The 20,234-nt window shown below is 45.9% G+C and overlaps 1 protein-coding gene across 2 annotated transcripts; it reads right to left on the reverse strand.

Annotated features, from left to right (window-relative positions):
* Positions 1-753: 753 nt before the first annotated feature.
* Positions 754-15,653, reverse strand: SGF29 (SAGA complex associated factor 29). 2 transcript variants are annotated; one of them, XM_073636012.1, is made up of 10 exons: positions 15,532-15,653; positions 14,469-14,565; positions 10,731-10,806; positions 10,584-10,656; positions 10,426-10,490; positions 10,226-10,355; positions 8,325-8,471; positions 8,210-8,245; positions 7,706-7,868; positions 754-4,672 (listed from the first exon to the last, which is right to left on the reverse strand). In XM_073636012.1, exons 2-10 carry the CDS (start codon positions 14,541-14,543, stop codon positions 4,556-4,558), a joined length of 882 nt encoding a protein of 293 aa, XP_073492113.1. In that variant the 5' UTR covers positions 14,544-14,565; positions 15,532-15,653; the 3' UTR covers positions 754-4,555. The 2 variants fall into 2 exon arrangements, with proteins under 2 accessions (XP_073492113.1, XP_073492112.1); XM_073636011.1 differs by having other exon boundaries at positions 15,419-15,545.
* Positions 15,654-20,234: the final 4,581 nt, after the last annotated feature.

The following is a 20,234-nucleotide window of genomic DNA, read 5'->3' on the forward strand; positions in this document are numbered from 1 at the left end:
ATGGGCACGCGGCGGCTGTTATCCTGAAGGACGTCATATGACGCCCAGTCAGGATAACTGAACCACCGACCGGCCGTCATTCTGCTATAGGCCGGGCGGGAAGTGGTTAAAGTGTTACTAAACCCAGGACCCTGCATTCACTATATCTGGTCTCCCACAGTACACAGAACATGGAAATGTAATTATTTTAGTAAATATAAACTGCTAAATACCTTTTCTCATCAGCAGTATATAGCAGTCTTGTGACTTCTATCAGTGTTCAGCCAAGCACTGGTTAAAACTTGTAAGAGGAATTTTCTGACTGACCTATCAGACTGCAAAACCCCTGACCCTCTGTCTGGACAGTGCGGATTGGCCCTGTGCGGTTTACATGCACCCTCCAAAAGAAAAAAAAAAAACTCTCTAGCAATACACACCAAACTGAGCATGTGCAGCCTGACTCCATATTCTCAGTGTTATTAGGAAATTATCAGGGGGCAGTGGAAGAAGGGGAGGATCAGAGAAGCCAGGATCAAACAGCATTTTTACACAATGCAGAGGATTAACCCCTTAGGTTCCACAGTGAGTATAACAAGCATTCTACACTGCATATATAGGCTGATTTTACTGTTGTGGGTTTAGTGACACTTTGAATGAATTTATTTTTGTTTCTTAAAAGGTGAACTTATCCTTTAACAAGATCATTAGCATGTTGATGAATGGGAGAAAGGAACAGACACACATATATGTAAAATAAGAGAAGAGGACTCTGTGTTTTTGCTGTACATATTTATTGGAGATCTTTCTTCCTTAGGCAGAGTTTTATTCTCCGTGTCTGTACAAAATTGCTTTATAAAAACAAAGACTCCAGGTGAGTTTCTTTATCCCAATATGGAAATTCAATTACATCAATTCATGTAAAAATGTCTATCTTACACAGCTGGCAGAGCAGACTATACTCAGGGAGTAAGTCAGAGTACAGCACCTGTGTGAGAAGTCTTAGAAGGAAGCTGTCATTCTAACTGCAGGCTGCACACTAGTCCAAGACAATAAAGGCAGAATTTTTCACACTCTGGTCCTGCCTATGCTCACTGCAGCCCCATTCATTCCAATGTCTGGTCTGTACTCCTGGCACAAAGTATGTGTGATCCTGAGGCATGCAAGGCCCAGACAGGACTTTTAAAAATCCTTTCTTCCTGAAATGGGTCACAGGCTCAAAAGAAGTTTTCACAAAGCAGGTGGTCAAATTACAGGCATCCCCTGAAATGGTGTTGAGCTTACTGCATGGGGAGTTACTTATCCTTGCATACTGTTATGCCGCGTATACAAAAGCGGAATTTCTGACAGAAAGAGTCCAATGGGAGCTTTTCATCGTATATTCCGACCGTGTGTATGCCCCATCTGACTTTTTCTGTCGAAAATTCAGACGGACTTAGATAGAGAACATGCTCTATATTTTTCCGACGGAACAAATTACTAATCGGAAAATCCGCTCGTCTGTATGCTGTTACGACGCACCAAAAACAAAGCATGCTCTGAAGCATGTACGAGACAGCAGCTACTAGCTATTGAACTTCCGTTTTCTAGTCCCGTCGTACGTGTTGTACGTCACCTCGTTCTGAACGGTCAGAATTTGGTGTGACCGTGTGTAGGCAAGACAGCTTGAGCGGAATTCCATCGGAAAAACCTTCAGAGTTTATTCCGGCGGCAAAACCGGTCGTGTTTACAGGGCATTAGAGGTCTTCATGTGGAGTCTCCTGACCCGTCAGTCTAGGTATGAGGGCATGGTGGGAGGGACAGACCAGGAGTCTCCTGACCCGTCAGTCAAGGTATGAAGGCATGGTGGGAGGGACAGACCAGGAGTCTCCTGACCCGTCAATCAAGGTATGAGGGCATGGTGGGAGGGACATACCAGGAGTCTCCTGACCCATCAGTCAAGGTATGAGGGCATGGTGGGAGGGACATACCAGGAGTCTCCTGACCCATCAGTCAAGGTATGAGGGCATGGTGGGAGGGACATACCAGGAGTCTCCTGACCAGTCAGTCAAGGTATGAGGGCATGGTGGGAGGGACAGACCAGGAGTTCCCTGACCCGTCAGTCAAGGTATGAAGGCATGGTGGGAGGGACAGACTAGGAGTCTCCTGACCCGTCAGTCAAGGTATGAGGGCATGGTGGGAGGGACATACCAGGAGTCTCCTGACCAGTCAGTCAAGGTATGAGGGCATGGTGGGAGGGACAGACTAGGAGTCTCCTGACCCGTCAGTCAAGGTATGAGGGCATGGTGGGAGGGACAGACCAGGAGTTCCCTGACCCGTCAGTCAAGGTATGAAGGCATGGTGGGAGGGACAGACTAGGAGTCTCCTGACCCGTCAGTCAAGGTATGAGGGCATGGTGGGAGGGACATACCAGGAGTCTCCTGACCAGTCAGTCAAGGTATGAAGGCATGGTGGGAGGGACAGACTAGGAGTCTCCTGACCCGTCAGTCAAGGTATGAGGGCATGGTGGGAGGGACAGACCAGGAGTTCCCTGACCCGTCAGTCAAGGTATGAAGCATGGTGGGAGGGACAGACTAGGAGTCTCCTGACCCGTCAGTCTATGTATGAGGGCATGGTGGGAGGGACAGACCAGGAGTGTCCTGCCCCATCAGTCTAGGTATGAGGTCATGGTGGGCGGGACAGACCAGGAGTCTCCTGACCTGTCCATCAAATTAGGCAGTGAGAATCAGCAGGACAGAGTCTGGGATTTCCCACCACAACCATGGTAATGAAAGGATGCTGCCGCTGTTACAAAGGAGAGGGCACAGTGCCTACTGCTCTTGCATGCAGCACATTAGGGATTTTAAACCCTAGGAATGCTGCATTTAGAATGCGCAGTGGCTGCTGCTTTGTTTGTAAAAAAGACCACGTTAGTTAAGAGGTAGGATCTGACATTTCTAATACAGAGTAGAAATTTCTGTCCGGAGTTCAGCTTTAAGCTTGATAAAAAAAAGTCTGTCCTGTGAAAGTCCTGATCTGATTGTTTCCTCCTTAACAAAACTAATGAAAAATGGCATTGCTTCCACTGGACTAATAAATCAGAACAGCAGCTTCTTTCTAAGCTTTCTCATAGGAATAATAGACTCAATTCACAAAGCTTAAACCCCTTTCAAGACCAGAGTAATTAATGCCTAGATAAACAGGACGCGATCAAAGCGATTGTAAAGTCTCCTTTTTTCTTTTTTAAATAACAAACATGTTATACTTACCTGCTCTGTGCAGTTGGTTTTGCATAGAACAGCCCTGATCCTCCTCTTCTCGGGTCCCTTGTTGGCTCTCCTGGCCCCTCCCTCCTGTCGAGTGCTCCCAAACCAAGCAGCTTGCTATGGGGGCACCCAAGCCAACCTGCAGCTCCATGTGCCGTTGTTTCATCTGTGTGTATTACCTGAGGCCAGTCACCTCACTGGGCATAGGAAAGGGTTTACAAGCACTTTAATAGGAGGACATTTGCCCCAGAATAGGGGAAGTTAATATATAGATTACAGGTGGGGGGGACCTTTAAAAATATTTAGTAACATTTATCTGAGTGTAGTTTGTAAATCCTGTTGCATCCATAAAAATAATTGTCATTGTTTTAGACCTCATGTACACGGCTGCTGGTAAATGGATGTTTAAGAGCAGTTGGGCATTTTTTTTTCCCAGCTGCCCCTAAAGTCTTCTATTGTCTTATCAGTACATGTACACAGGGTTGTTTCTAGGCAGTTAAGTTTAGAAGCATTTTTTTTTTTTGAAACGCTAAATGCCTGTAAACGCTGCTAAACGTGGTAACTCTCATTTAGTTTACAGACATTTTTCATTTTAACAAAAAAAAAAAAAAATTATTTTTTTTTTTTCCTAAAAACAATTCTAGCCGCAAACCCGGATAAGTGCGGGATGTAAAACGCGGCTAATCGGACATTTTTTTTTTTTTTTTTTTTTAGACGGTTTCTAACTGACAAGTTAAATCATTCACGAGAGGTTAAACAACATCCCATGTACATGAAGCCTTACAAAAGACATAATCTTAGCATTGTGAATTGAGCCTAATGTGCTTTATGATAGATTCCCTAAAACACAGACTATAAAAAATATGAAGATTTAGCTCCACCTGTCCCATAGCCCAGATGCTAAAATAAAAAAAAAGGTACCAAGAGCAGGGACACCTAGAAAGAGGACTGAACATACCTCTCCTGGTGCCTGCACCACCGAACACTGCTACAATGCATTGGATGCCGGATGAAGATTTAAAAAAACAACAAAAAAAACACAGACATTTCCTGGAGTGTCAGATTCCTTCTCTTCCCTGCTGCACTCAATGGTTCCTCCCAATGACACCGATGGGCACAGTAGTGAAGTAGAGGCCGGCAGATCTGAGCACAGCAGGGTGGCATGAAATAGTTTTCAAGCATCAGTTTCTATTTATTACAGCAGGGCTCAGAGAGGAGTATTTACCACCTTCTTTCCAGGTGACCTTTGATTTGGCAGGTTGCGTTTAGTAACAGAGACACTTTATTATCAACATTTCTGGCAGCTTCACATAATGCACATGGAGTGACCAACTTTACTTCTTCTTTGGTTCTTTACAGGCGACCACATATCTCTGAGCCACGTTTAGAGGGGGAGAGTATCCGTCAGCATACGACGTGTCTTCAAACAGCACAGAATAATCATCCTGCGGCTGTGGGAAAAAATACAGGAGGCATCAGAAAAACAGCCCAACACTTCCTAATGACCTGGGCTAAACCACTATTTCTAAAAATTCAGCAAACCAAGTACAAAACTTCCCCCACCCCAAAAAATAATAGATGAATCCAAAGTTAGAATACTTGGGGAGATTTACTAAAACTGATGCACTCAGAATCTGGTGCAGCTGTGCATGGTAGCCAATCAGCTTCTAACTTCAGCTTGTTCAATTAAGCTTTGACAAAATAATAATAAAAAAAAAAAAAACCTGGAAGCCGATTGGTTTCTACACAGAGTTGCACCCAATAGTGTCAGTAAATAACCCCCAAAGTGACTTGGTGAAAGATTTAAAGGGGTTGTAAAGGCTGAAGGTTTCTACCTTCATGCATTCTTTGTGCTGCTCCCCCCCAGCCCCCCCCTAATACTCTCCTGAGCCCCCTCTCGATCCAGCGATGTGCACAAGAACCTCAGCTGTCCCAGGACACCCTCCTCTGCTCATTAATTGAGAGAGAAGCGGGAGCCATTGGCTCCCACTGCTGTCAGTCACAGCCAGTGGAGTCGATGAGAATGGGGGAGTCCAAGCCGCGGCTCTATGTGTCTTTTGGACGCATAGAGCAGGGTTCGTGGGGCAAGCACACACACCAGTGCCCCCTTAGCAAGCATCTTGCTATTGGGGTCACTGGTCAAGAGGAAGGAGCGCCAGCAGGGGACAGGAGAAGAGGAGGATCGGGGCTGCTCTGTGCAAAACCACTGTACAGTGCAGGTAAGTATGACGTTTGTTGTTCATTTTTTTTAATTTAAAGCTGAACCTATAATACCACTTTAATCTATTTACAAAATCAGATTAACAGGTAGTAAGGAGACAAGATGCTGGACTCCACACTTACCTGCATGTCACTTCTAGGGTTGCTGCCTGCCCCTTGAACACAACAGGAGGTCAGAAAAGGAAGGCTCCAAAATGGTCTTCTAGCATTCATGCAGCCACTGTCAGGAGGCTTGTCAAGAAGAGGCACCCCACATGCCAGAGTTGCTTAGTAATGGGAGCTGTGGCACCCAGGAAGCAACATCACCCACAACTGGCACTGCCAGTCAAGTTGTTTTAGCCTGGCACATTCCCAGACAGGAATGAGCATTCATTGCTCTAGGACCTCTGACAGGAAGGATCCGAATTGGGCCAGTCCAGTATACTTGGAGGGTAAGTCACCTCACACTACTGGCCTTCTCAGGGCACCTGAAAAAGGAAGTGGGCCCAGACCTCCTCCTGCTTGCAAAGAGGAAGGGACTGGGAGGCCAAAGAGGGTGGGTGGAGGACTGCAGAGGACAGCCCTATTCCATAACATTTAAAATGATGGGTCTCCTATGAAGAGAGAAACCACAAAACTGACCAGTGCTGTAGACAGACTTTTTAAAGCGATATTAAACCTTCCTTTGTTTTTAGTTTAAAAAGAACTAAACAAAAAACAGGTTATGGTTTTGCACAGAGCAGCCCCAATCCTCCTTTTCTGGGGTCCCCTGCCAGAGCTCCAGGCCCCTCTTTGACCCCCAACATCACAGAAGAGAACAGGATTCTCATTAAAATTGCAATGTTTGAAGCCAGACTGCTGAAAACACCCAAGGGTGGGGTTGGTGCATGCAAGGGCGGACTTCTTTACGGCTCCGCTGACAGTCTCCATTCAAATCCCGAAGCATGCACAGTGAACTCTCTCCCTGTCAGTAGCATAGTCCTAGAGAAGAAGCATGTGTTTTCCGGCCCCACCCCCTTGGTGATGTCAGCAATCTGCTCTCAGATTTGCTGCAAAAATGAAAGTGCACTGCAACTATAATGAGCAATGCTGCTCGCTCCTGTTATGCTGGGGGCAAGAGCTGGCTAGGACTGGTAGATTTTCTTAAAAAAAAAAAAAAAAAAAATCTTCGATTCTCTTAAAGAAAAACACTATTCGAATCGAGTTTTTTTTTTTCTTTGGAAACCGCGCCGGTCCTGAGGCGCTGCGGGCATGAGCTTTTAGGTGAGGCCGCGGCTTCGGCCTAGTCCGCGGCGTCCGGCCTCGCAGACTAGGCCGAAGCCGCGGCCTCACCTAAAAACTCCTTGCCCGCAGCTCTTCAGGCCTGGCGCGGTGTCAGCGCCGGTCCGGAGGCGCTGCGGGCATGAGTCTTTAGGCGAGGCCGTGGCTTCGGCCTAGTCCAAAGCCGCAGCCTCGCCTTAAAACTCATGCCCGTAGCGCCTCGGGACCGGCGCAGTGAAAAAAAAAAAAAAAAATCTAAAATCGATTTGCTTAAATTTTGAATCGATTTGACCTCTCAACTCGATTCAAGATTTGAATCGATTTTTTTCCCAGCCCTAGAGCTGGCATGTTCTGCCAATAAGAAAGAACACAATGGGCCATTTTAAGCTAGGCTTCCGGGGGGGGGGGGGGGGCGGGGGGGGGGCACATGGCCTACAGGTTTAAGATTTACATTAGAGTTCACCTTTCCTGAAAAAAATAAATAAATAAATGCACATATTTTTGCAGGAAAAAAAATGCATTTATTTTTTTCCTGCAGGAGCCTGGAAAGCATTTCACCCATGTTGGTTAGGGATGCAATGTCAGGCTTCCCCAAACAACCCCTGCAGCTTTCTGCCCGTATCTCCACACAGGCTGTACATTGAAATCTGCAGGGCTTGTGAATGAACTACTAAAGCACTTATTAGCTCCCTCGCAGTTCATTTAGAATTACAAGCCATCAGCCACAGTGGCCGATTGAACAACTACATTCATTCCCAAGAAACTGAATGAATGACGCAGCTCTGTGGGCGCAGCCCCAAACACGTCTACACTCTTATTAAAAGTAACAGTGGGAACAGGGAGAAGATTCTCCAAGGGGGGGGGGATTGGAGGAACTGGCAGCAGGAGCTGTAACATGTTAGATGTTCCAAAAGGTGAACTTAGCCTTTAATGGAAATCTAACAGGAGTATGTAGGCCTTTGTGCTGCATATATCCTGTATCTACATAACATCTTCCCTAAAATCTAAATGGGCCCTGTACTTACCCGTTGTGGCGGTGCGTGTATCAGGGCCCGATAGAAGCATGTCGTCTGGGGGTACAGCGCTAGTACCAGCTGATCCTTCTGGAACAAAGCCTCTGGGTCGGTCTCTGGATTGGCTTTCCACTGTGGCAGAGGGATGATCCTCCGACGACTGAGTGTGTGACGCCTGAAGACAGAAGGATAAGAGATCGCTTAGCATAAAGGGTGTGTGCTCACCATCGAATATCTACAGCTCATTCCAGAACTTAGGCCCAAGTCATCACATACAGGCTGCACTGAAAACGGATGGATAGAGAGAGAGAGAGAGAGATTACACACACACACACCAAAGCTGACATCTCCTAACTACCACAGAAAGTGGAAAATTAAAGAAGAAGCTCACAGTGTGCATTGAAATCTGGAAGTAGATTTAGTCCAGGAGTAGCACCTGTACAACAGTGCAAGACAGAAGGAAAGGCCAGAGTTGAGCTGTAAGAACAATACCATTAAGCCTCAGCTGATACTCACTCTTTCCCCTCCTCGTCAATGTCGTCCACTTCATACCTACAACAGAGAAGATATTTTATTCCCGTGTATTAGAGTCACATTTCCTGCTGACCACCCCAGAAAAAACAGGACTTACTTGTTTGCTGCATGGCTGTAGCTGACCACCTCAGCCAGAATCCACTGCTCATCTCCGTCCACGGCCTTAACCCTGGCCGCTACCTTATCACCGGGCTTGGCTACGTAATCGCTGGCAGCAGGGATGGCGCCGCATAAAGGAGGCGGCCTGTGCGACAAAAGCAGAAAGTAATAAAAAAAATTAATTAAAAGCTGGAAATGTTTTAACCAGTTTCCCCACCAGGCCAATTCTGATATTCTCTCCCACATGTAATATCAGCATTTTTTTGCTCAGCACCCCCAGGACACACTTTTTTTTTTTAAATTTATTTATTTTAGCAGAGACCTTAGAGCAGGGGTAGTGGATTAAAATTCAAGGAGGTCTGGTAACTAAATAATTTTTCTGCCCGAGGTCCGAATCACAAGTCTGTGCCATGTAAGATTGTACAGAGTCTTCTTTAAGTTTTTTGGCACAAGCCAAACTCTCTGGTGCTTTTCTTACGGTTTCCTCCACACACTCTGGTAACACTCTGTAAATGTAAAATGTTCCCAATAGTGTTCCCCCTTACATCAGGTGCCTCTACCAGAGTTATTCATTACATTGGGTGCCCCCATCAGACTACCCCCATAATTTAGTTGCCACCATCAGAGTGCCCCCTTACATCAGGTGTCCCCCATCAGTGTGCCCCTTAACAAAATATGCCCATCAGCATGCACCACAACAAATTATGCCCCACATACCTTGATGGCAGGAGTCAGCACATTCGGCAAGCTGCAGGGGTGGGGGGGTGGAAGCTGCGAGATATACCTCACAAATGAAAGCCAGGAGCAGGGGGCCACTAGCAGCGGGGGGGGTGGTGCGCACGTCTTGACCGGCAGCGAAAACGAGAGGAGCAGGGAGGTGGGGCGCACACACGCAATGCCACTGGTTGCTGGGCAACCCGCGGTCCCAGCAAACCATTGAATACTACTACACTGGCGGTCTGGGCAGGAGCGTCACACGGGCCGCCATTTAGTGACGGCTGCCGTAGAGAATAATAAAGGTGGTTGTTGCAATTTTTTTATGTCACATGGTATTTGCGCAGCAATTTTTCAAACACAATTTTTTTGGGGGAAAAAAAATAAAAACACACTTTGATGAATTGTAATGCAAATAAATAAATAGATAAAAAAAACCCACCAATATAAAACCCAATTTTTTCCTAAAATATAAAAAAAAAAAAAAAATGATGATGTTACGCCGCGTAAACAGATCCCCAACATGTCAAGGTTTAAACTGGCGCACACTCATGGAATGGCATCAAACTAATAAAATAAAAAAAAAAATAAAAATCTTCATAGGCGACACTTTACAAATTTTTACATGTTACCAGTTTAGAGTTAGCTGTTTTTTTATCACTTTTATTTCCATCACAAGAAAGGTAAACATCTTTTGTGATAAAAATAAGGCATGACAGGTCCTTGTTATAGAGAGATCTGGGGTCTATAAGACCCGATATCTCCTCTACTCTGGAAAGCATGAGATTATAATTTATACACTATATATATATATATATATATATATATATATATATATATATAATCACAAACATTGATCTCTGATTTCCAGGAAAAAAATGGCAGTGTTTACATCTACCAGAGCAGGAAGTGATGTCATAATGTTGCTTCCGGTCTCCCAGGATCATAGAGATGGCCAGAAACCATTGGCAAAGCACTGTGGTAACCCAGTGCTGATGCTGGTTCTGATCATAGGAGAGACTTCGAAGAAGAGAGGGGGGGGGGGATTGCCTGTAAAAGCAATCCAGAGGCTAGGTAAAAGGAAGTTAATGAGGTTTTTGCATCCCATAGTAACCAGACTTGGGATTTGTTGGGGCCATCATAGAGAAACCTTTAATGCCGACCCCGCTCTCTTTCTATACATACTTCTCTCCTGGTTTTCCAATCCACAAGGGAAGGGTCATGGCAGATTGTTGTAGCAGTGTCATCAGCACCCCTCGTCTCATGGTCTTGCGGGGGGGCTCCGAGTCATGGTACAGTCCGGCAATCTTTGCAGCTGCAGAATAAAAAGAAGAGGATGAGAATCGAGCAGAGACAGGAAGAACAGAGGAAGCTGCAATACTCACCGATCCGTCTCTCCTCCAGAAGAGATTTGATTTCTGCAATTTTATCCAGAGATCTGCGCAGGATACTGGGGAAGAAACACAACAAAATGTTCAATAAGATGATGACCAAACAGAACTACATCACTGGATCTTGCAGTATCCTATTCCTCGGCACTCACTTGCACTCGACCTCAGCGTCAGCCTTGGCGGTGGTGTAGAGTCCTCGCAGTTTGGTGCGGTAATAAGGAGAGACTGCAGAGAGAACAGACCATTACTGACTAGTCCCAGCTCTTCCCAGACCCATACACCCCATCGGTGACACCTACTCTTGTTCTCTGTCTGCATCCTCTCATGAGTCTTCTGGATGTTCACCAGGTTGTGTTCACTTCTCGACCTCTCCTCCTGGAAACACAAATTAGCATTTTTATTATGTTCCAATTTTATTATTATTATTTATTATGTTTTTAGTCATTTCATGTACCTATCGCTGGTTGACAAGTTCCCTTTAAATTTTTAAAGTCTCCTCCCAGCAGCCACTGTATATGGAGCCCTCTGTCAGCTGTAATTGAGCTTCCATTGGAAAGGGATGATAGGAATTTAACCGCTTCCTGTCTGGCCACAGCCCATAAATGGGCAAGACGGGAGTTGCGCTAATGTGGGTGGATGTACCTGCTCCCGCATCGCCTGCTCGCCCTCCTGCATCGCCTGCTCGCCCTCCCCCATTGCCTGCTGGCCCCCCCGCATCGCCTGCTCGTGCTCTCTAACCACTTATCAACCATCCACAGTAAATTTACACAATTACTTTGACATTTAATATGGGGGATATGGCAGCAGTGGTATCATTGTTTTCTGTGGGCGATTTGGCATCTGCTACAAGTGATCCCGGCGACGGATTCGCCACAGGATCACTTTTAAAGGCGGCAGGGGAGGTGACCCCACCCCCGCTGCTGCTTTCCGGCTGTTTCTAGGATTACCATGGCTGTCGGCAAACCCGGAAGTGATCCGATCTGTTGGATGGAAGGGCAGAAAGTCGAGTATTGGCTCCCATTCGGCTCTATGCCCTTGGAGGACCGGAGCGACCTCCCACTTCACTCCTGGTTCTCTGGCTTAAAAGAGATGATTTTTTTTTTTTTAAGTCAAAGTGTCAACGTTTTTTTTTTTTTTTTTTTTATAGAATGAGTTTTGCATTAGTGTTTTTCAGCATTTTTTTAAGCTGCAGTGTATTTTTTTTTTTTTTTTTTTTTAGCAAACCTATACTCCCACAAAAGCTTATGTCTCAAAAACGCTGATAAACAGCGAACAGACGCATTTTTCAGCTTTTATCACAGTTTGAGCATTTTTACAGCTTAATGGGGTTGTAAACCCTTGTATTTTTTCACCTCAATGCATTCTATGCATTGAGGTGAAAAACCTCTTGTAGTCCACCAGCCCCCCTTTTACTTACCTGAGCCTGATTGTTCCTGCGCCGGGGACAAGCACATCTGCTCCAGCCAGTGTCTCGGGCTCTGATTGGATAGATTGATAGCAGCGCAGCCATTGGCTCCTGCTGCCGTCAATCAAATCCAATGACGCGGGAGCCGGGGGGGCGGAGACGAGTCCTGCTGTCTGTGTCCATGGACGCAGCAGCAGGACATGGGAGCGTGCTTGCATGGGTGTCCCGAGGGAGAGCGCTTCTCCAACGGGGCACTCGAGAAGAGGAGGAGCCAGGAGCACCGCTGAGAGACCCCAGAAGAGGAGGATCGGGGCAGCTCTGTGCAAAACCCACTGCACAGGAGGAGGCAAGTATGACATTTTTTTTTTTTTTTTTTAGGGACTGAACCTTTAGTTATCCTTGAAAAACTCTTCAAACCCGCTAGTTCTGGGAGTTTTTTCCCCATCCAGAAAATGCCCCTGCAAAAAAAAAAAAACAAAACAAAAAAAAGCGCTGATATCAGCCTATGTGTGATTGAACACATAGGATCACATGCTGGAGAGTTTACTGGCTGCAGAAACAAAAACAAACAAAAAAAAAAAAAAAAACACCTGAAGCCAAAAACCCATCAGCTGTAAAAATATCCCATGTGCATGAGGCCTAATACATAAAGCTAATACTTTGTCTCTCTCTCTGAACAAGGTTTATAAACAATGCGCATTTTTTGACAACAGCAACTCCCAAAACTCATGTTAAACCACTTCAGCCCCGAAAGGTTTGGCTGCTCAATGACCAGGCCATTTTTTGCGATTCGGTACGGTGTCGCTTTAACTGACAATTGCATGGCCGTGCGACGTTGTACCCAAACAAAATTGACGTCCTTTTTTTCCCCACAAATAGAGCTTTGTTTTGGGGGTATTTGATCATCATCGCTTTTTTTTTTTTGCGCTATAAACAAACAAAAAACAAACAAACAAACAAACAAACACGATATTTTGTACTTTTTGCTATAATAAAAATCCCCAATTTATTAAAAAAAAAAAAAAAAAGCAAATTTTTTTCCTCAGTTTAGGCCAATATATATTCTTCTAAATTTTTTTTTTTTTTTTTTATTACCAAAAATATTGCAATAAGTGTATATTGATTGGTTTGCGCAAAAGTTATAGCGTCTACAAAATATGGGAAAGTTTTATGGCATTTTTATTACTATTTTTTTTTTTTTTTTTACTAGTAATGGCAGTGATCTGCGATATTTAGCGGTTCTGAAACATTATGGCGGACACATCGGACACTTTTGATACATTTTTGGGACCATTGACATTTATACAGTGATCAGTGCTATAAAATGCACTGATTACTGTATAAATGTCACTGGCAGGGAAGGGGTTAACACTAGGGGGGGCGATCAAGGGGTTAAATGTGTTCCCTCGGTGTGTTCCAACTGTAGGGGGGAGGGGACTGACTGGAGGAGGAGAAAGATCGTTGTTCCTAGCTAGTAGGAGCAGACGATCTGTCTCTCCTCACAGAACAGGGACACGCATGGCGGGTGGTCATGCATCGGCACCCCCACAGTGCAGGTAGGGTTTCCACCTCATCCCTTTAATCCAGGACACATATGAATTACACAGGTTCTGAGGCTGATTTAATGCAGATAAGGCAACAAGTGAGATTAATTAGCACCTTAATCAGCCACAGAACTGTGTAATTCATATGTGTCCTGGATTAAAGGGATGATGTGGCAACCCTAAGTGCAGGGCGCGCGCCTGCTATCCCCGCTTAAAGGGCCGGCGTACAGCTACGATGGCTCGCGGGAACATGCCGACCTGCAGCTGTATAATGGCAGCGGCTGGTTAACCAGCAAAGTACACTGGCAAAGTGCAACCAGGAAGTGGCACCGAGGTACTACATACATCCTATGTGCTTCCATGAAGTTTTTCCATGAAGTCCCTTATACATTGTAAAGCGCTGAGTAAACTTTTGGCGCTATATAAATCTCGTATAATAATAAAAAAAAAAAGGTGTGTGTTGCACTTCTTGTGTCCACAACCGGTTAGACCCCCTTCACACTGGAGGCCTTTCTTCAGACGCTTTATCGCTAAAAATAGTGCCCTAAAAATGCCTCATCTGCAGCCCCCAGTGTGAATGCCAGAGCGCTCTCACACCGGGGCGCTGCGCAGGATGTTAAAAAAAGTCCTGCAAGCAGCCTCTTTGGGGCGCTTTAGGTGCGCTGTATACACCACTCCTAAAGCACCCCTGCCCATTGAAATCAATGGGCAGTGCCACTGAAGCACCTCTAAAACGATGGTGATGGTAAAGCGCCGCTAACGTGGCCGCGCTGTCAGTGTGTAAGGCATGGGTGCTCAACCTGTGGCCCTGCAGCTGTTGCGGAACTACAACTCCCCTCGTGCCTCTGCCTTTGGGAGTCATGCTTGTACCTGTCAGCCTTGCTATGCCTCATGGGAATTGTAGTTCTGCAACAGCTGGAGGGCCCCAGCTTGAGCACCCATGGTGTAAGGGCTCTTAGAGTCAAACTTTTTTTTTTTTTTTTTAAAGGTTCATCATAAATGTGGCTTGACAGAGGGAAGCTGATCCACAGACCAGAGCGCTCACATCCCATCTGATCCCATCTGATCCCATCGGATCCCGTCCTCACCTGTGTCTGTTTGATGAGTTGGTGCAGTTCATTCAATAACTCGGATATCCGCGTGTCCGCCGATACCAGCGCCATCTTCACTTCCTTCCTTTCCTTCCTGAGGGAAGAAAAAAAAAAAGATTTAAAAAAAGCTTCCTTTTGTGGGTGATGAGGTCTGAGGGAATTATGGGAAATCAGAACAATTACATTTACATTGCATAGCATAATAATATCAGTATAAGGCTGCCCTGGTTCTCTCCTATCAGTCCTGTGTGTGGTGGCAGAGCGCCCCCTGCTGGTCACATATATACATTACATCAGTATAAGACCCTCTGGTTCTCTCCTATCAGTCCTGTGTGTGGTGTGGAAGGTGAGAGCGCCCCCTGCTGGTTACATATATACATTACAACTGTTGGCGCTATATAAAACCTGTATAATAATAATTACATCAGTATAAGGCCTCCTGGATCTCTCCTATCAGTCCTGTGTGTGGTGTGGCAGGTGAGAGCGCCCCCTTCTGGTCCTATATATACACATTACATCAGTATAAGGCCCTCTAGTTCTCTCCTATCAGTCCTGTGTGTGGTGTGGAAGGTACGAGCGCCCCCTGCTGGTCACATATATACATTACATCAGTATAAGGCGGGGGGTTCTCTCCTATCAGTCCTGTGTGTGGGACAGTGCCCCCTGCTGGTCACATATATACATTGCATCAGTATAAAGCCCCTGGATCTCTCCTATCAGACCTGTGTGGGAGGTGAGAGCGCTCCCTGCTGGTCATATATACACATTACATCAGTATAAGGCCGGCCCCCCCCCCTGATTCTCTCCTATCAGTCCTGTGTGTGGTGTGGAAGGTGAGAGCGCTCCCTGCTGGTCACATATATACATACACATTACATATACGCCGCCCCCCTCCCCCTGCTCTTTCTAGTAGCGCCTCCTACCGGCGGCCTGCAGCGGATACGTACGGCATTGCGGTGCCCGGAACTCCGCACAATTTCTGTAGGGAGAGGGAGTGCTCTATATATCGCGATACACGCCTGCGCACACCAGCGACCGATGGTTATCGCCGCACACTCACCTCACAGGAGACGCGGCCGATCAACCGGGGGACAACAGCGCCAGCAGTACTGAGGCGCGAAATGATGACGTCACGGTCGCCTGGGAGACGGCGGGCAGAGCTGTGTGTGGTGCGCGCATGCGCGTTGAAGTCAGGGAGAGGACACTGCAGTCCAAAATCTATATTATAGAGGAGATAACAGACAATAAATAAAGAGGAATACAAATGTCGTACTTAGAGAATGGGGGGCAACACCTGACTGGACTGAGGGGTCCCTCAACTCTTCTCAACCATAATATCAGAAGATTGCTTAAAGCCCCAAAACATTATATATATATTTCTAGGCAGAGGCCCTAAAGAATAAAATGATGGGTGTTGACATTTTTTTACATCACATGGAATTTGCGAAACATTTTTTCCAATGCAATTTTTTTGGGAAAAAGTACACTTTAATGAATGTTAATGTAAAAAAATAAATAAAATTAAAAAACATAATATAATACCCAATTGTTTGGTAAAAAAAAAAAAGATGATGTTATATTGTATAAATAGATAACTAACAGGTCACACTTTGAAATTGTGCAGGCTCGTAAAATGGCGACAAACTACGGTACTTACCAGTTTAGAGTTACAGATGAGGTCTGGTGCTCTCACTATAATGTTTGTGGTGATACCTCCTATGTGTGGTGTGAACACCGTTTACATATGCGTTTGCGACTTAGGTGCTTTTTTTATTATTATTATTATTATTTATTTATTTTTCTTATTATTTATTTTATTAAAAAAAAAATAATATATTTTTACACTGTCTCTTTAACCACCTGACCTCCGGAAGATTTACCCCTCTTCATGACCAGGCTGTTTTTTGTGATACGGCACTGCGTTACTTTGACAATTGCACGGTCGTGCGACGCTGTACCCAAATTGTATTAATAGTAATGGCGGCGATCAGCAACTTGTAGCAGGACTGTGATATTGCGGCGGACAGTCTGATACTAACTGACACTTTGTGGAGACCAGTAACACTAATATAATGATCAGTGCTAAAAGATATACACTGTCACTGTACTAATGACACTGGCTAGGAAGGGGTTAAACATCTACAGCGATCAAAGGGTTAAATGTGTGCCTAACCAGTTTTTGTGTACACAGTGTGCTGCTTTGCAGGGAAAGAAAATCCATCACATCCCTGCTGACAGAACGAAGCTCTGCGTTGTTTACATAGGTAGAGCTCTGTCCAGCCTCTCTTCCCAACGATCATCCATTGGCCGGCACCCGCTGATCGGCTTCTGCTGCGACCAATCACAGCAGAAGTGGCGCGCCCCCTAGGCAGAGGTGCAGAATCATGTATACATGATTCTGCACAGAACAGTCACCCTGCTATATGGCGGTCGTTAAGTGGATAAGGTTTGGAGTGATACCTCTCATGTGTGGTATGAACAACGTTTACATATGCGTGTACAACCTACATATGCGTTTGCATTTGCCACGGGGAGGATGGGGGCACTTTAATTTATTTTATTATTATTATTTATTTTATTAACAATTTTTTATTTTTACACTGTCTTTTTAAGTTTTATTTTTGATCACTTTTATTGCTATCATGTAGGATGAACAACATCCATTGCGATAGCATGGGCTGTGACAGGTCCTCTTTATTGAGACATCTGTGTTCCATGCTCTGCCCTTAGTAACCAGCTATAATATTCCATACTCCAAACTTAGTAACCAGCTATAGTGCGCCATACTCGGCCCTTAGTAACCAGCTATAGTGCGCCATACTCGGCCCTTAGTAACTAGCTATAGCGGGCCATACTCGGCCCTTAGTAACTAGCTATAGCGGGCCATACTCGGCCCTTAGTAACCAGCTACAGTGAGCCGTACTCAGCCCTTAGTAATCAGCTACAATGGGCCATACTCCACCCTTAGTAACCAGCTATAGTATTCCATACTCCACCCTTAGTAACCAGCTATAGTATTCCATACTCCACCCTTAGTAACCAGCTATAGTATTCCATACTCCACCCTTAGTAACCAGCTACAGTGGGCCATACTCGGTCCTTAGTAACTAGCTATAGCGGGCCATACTCGGCCATTAGTAACCAGCTATAGCGGGCCATGCTAGGCCCTTAGTAAGAAGCTATAGTATGCCACGCTCTTCCTATAGTAACCAGTTATAGTAGGCCATGCTCGGCCCTTAGTAACCAGCTATAGTGTGCCATACTCGGCCCTTAGTAACCAGCTACAGTGGGACATACTTCACCCTTAGTAACCAGCTATAGCATTCCATACTCCACCCTTAGTAACCAGCTATAGTATTCCATACTCCACCCTTAGTAACCAGCTATAGTAGGCCATATTCCACCCTTAGTAACCAGCTACAGTGGGCCATACTCGGTCCTTAGTAACTAGCTATAGCGGGCCATACTCGGCCGTTAGTAACCAGCTATAGCGGGCCATGCTAGGCCCTTAGTAAGAAGCTATAGTATGCCACGCTCTTCCTATAGTAACCAGTTATAGTAGGCCATGCTCGGCCCTTAGTAACCAGCTATAGTGTGCCATACTCGGCCCTTAGTAACCAGCTACAGTGGGACATACTTCACCCTTAGTAACCAGCTATAGTATTCCATACTCCACCCTTAGTAACCAGCTATAGTGGGCCATACTCGCCCTTTAGTAACCAGCTACAGTGGGCCATTCTCGGCCTTTAGTAACCAGCTATAGCGGGCTATACTCGGCCCTTAGTAACCAGCTATAGTGGGCCATACTCCACCCTTAGTAACCAGCTATAGTATGCCATGCTTCTCCTATAGTAACCAGTTATATTAGGCCATGCTCGGCCCTTAGTAACCAGCTATAGTGGGCCATACTCTGCCCTTAGTAACCAGCTACAGTGGGCCATACTCCACCCTTAGTAACCAGCTAAAGTATGCCATACTCCACCCTTAGTAACAAGCTATAGTATGCCATACTCTACCCTTAGTAACCAGCTATAATGGGCCATACTCCACCCTTAGTAACTAGCTATATTATGCCACACTCCACCTTAGTAATCGGCTATAGGGGGCCATACTCGGCCCTTAGTAACCAGCTACAGTGGGCCATAATCAGCCCTTAGTAACCAGCTATAGCGGGCCATACTCAGCCCATAGTAACCAGCTATAGCCGGCCATGCTCGGCCCTTAGTAAGAAGCTATAGCATGCCATGCTTCTCCTATAGTAACCAGTTATAGTAGGCCATGCTCAGCCCTTAGTAACCAGCTATAGTGGGCTATACTCTGCCCTTAGTGACCAGCTACAGTGGGCCATACTCCACCCTTAGTAACCAGCTATAGTGGGCCATACTCCACCCTTAGTAACCAGCTTTAGTGGGCCATACTCCACCTTTAGTAACCAGCTACAGTGGGCCATACTCGGCCCTTAGTAACCAGCTATAGTGGTCCATACTCGGCCCTTAGTAACCAGCTACAGTGGGCCATTCTCCACCCTTAGTAACTAGCTATAGTATTCCATACTCCACCCTTAGTAACCAGCTATAGTGGGCCATACTTGGCCCTTAGTAACCAGCTACAGTGGGCCATACTCAGCCCTTAGTAACCAGCTAAAGCGGGCCATACTCGGCCTTTAGTAACCAGCTATAGTGGGCCATAATCGGCCCTTAGTAACCAGCTATAGCAGGCCATACTCAGCCCATAGTAACCAGCTATAGCCGGCCATGCTCGGCCCTTAGTAAGAAGCTATAGCATGCCATGCTTCTCCTATAGTAACCAGTTATAGTAGGCCATGCTCAGCCCTTAGTAACCAGCTATAGTGGGCTATACTCTGCCCTTAGTGACCAGCTACAGTGGGCCATACTCCACCCTTAGTAACCAGCTATAGTGGGCCATACTCCACCCTTAGTAACCAGCTTTAGTGGGCCATACTCCACCTTTAGTAACCAGCTACAGTGGGCCATACTCGGCCCTTAGTAACCAGCTATAGTGGGCCATAATCGGCCCTTAGTAACCAGCTAGAGCTTGCCATGCTCGGGCCTTAGTAAGAAGCTATAGTATGCCACACTCTTCCTATAGTAACCAGTTATAGTGGGCCAGACTCAGCCCTTAGTAACCAGCTATAGCCAGCCATACTCGGCCCTTAGAAACCAGCTATAGTTGGCCATACTCGGCCCTTAGTGACCAGCTATAGTATGCCATACTACACCCTTAGTAACCAGCTATAGTGGGCCATACTCCACCCTTAGTAACCAGCTACAGTGGGCCATACTCGGCCCTTAGTAACCAGCTATAGCGGGCCATATTCTGTCCTCAGTAACCAGCTATAGCGGGCCATGTTCGGCCCTTAGTAACCAGCTATAGTATGCCATGCTCTCCCTATAGTAACCAGTTATAGTGAGCCATGCTCGGCCCTTAGTAACCAGCTATAGTGGGCCATACTCGGCCCTTAGTAACCAGCTACAGTGGGCCATTCTCCACCCTTAGTAACTAGCTATAGTATTCCATACTCCACCCTTAGTAACCAGCTATAGTGGGCCATACTTGGCCCTTAGTAACCAGCTACAGTGGGCCATACTCAGCCCTTAGTAACCAGCTAAAGCGGGCCATACTCGGCCCTTAGTAACCAGCTATAGTGGGCCATACTCCACCCTTAGTAACCAGCTATAGTATGCCATACTCCACCCTTAGTAACCAGCTATAGTGGGCCGTACTCCACCCTTAGTAACCAGC

Source organism: Aquarana catesbeiana, linkage group LG06 (assembly GCF_042186555.1).
Source record: "Aquarana catesbeiana isolate 2022-GZ linkage group LG06, ASM4218655v1, whole genome shotgun sequence".
In the NCBI taxonomy this organism is placed as follows: domain Eukaryota; kingdom Metazoa; phylum Chordata; class Amphibia; order Anura; family Ranidae; genus Aquarana; species Aquarana catesbeiana.

Coding starts and splice junctions, on each gene's coding strand:
- SGF29 (XM_073636011.1), bottom strand. Junction 10,657..10,730: donor GATGCAGACAGAGAACAAGA/GTAGGTGTCACC, acceptor TTCTCTCTGCAG/TCTCTCCTTATTACCGCACC. Junction 8,472..10,225: donor ATTGGAAAACCAGGAGAGAA/GTATGTATAGAA, acceptor TTTGTCGCACAG/GCCGCCTCCTTTATGCGGCG.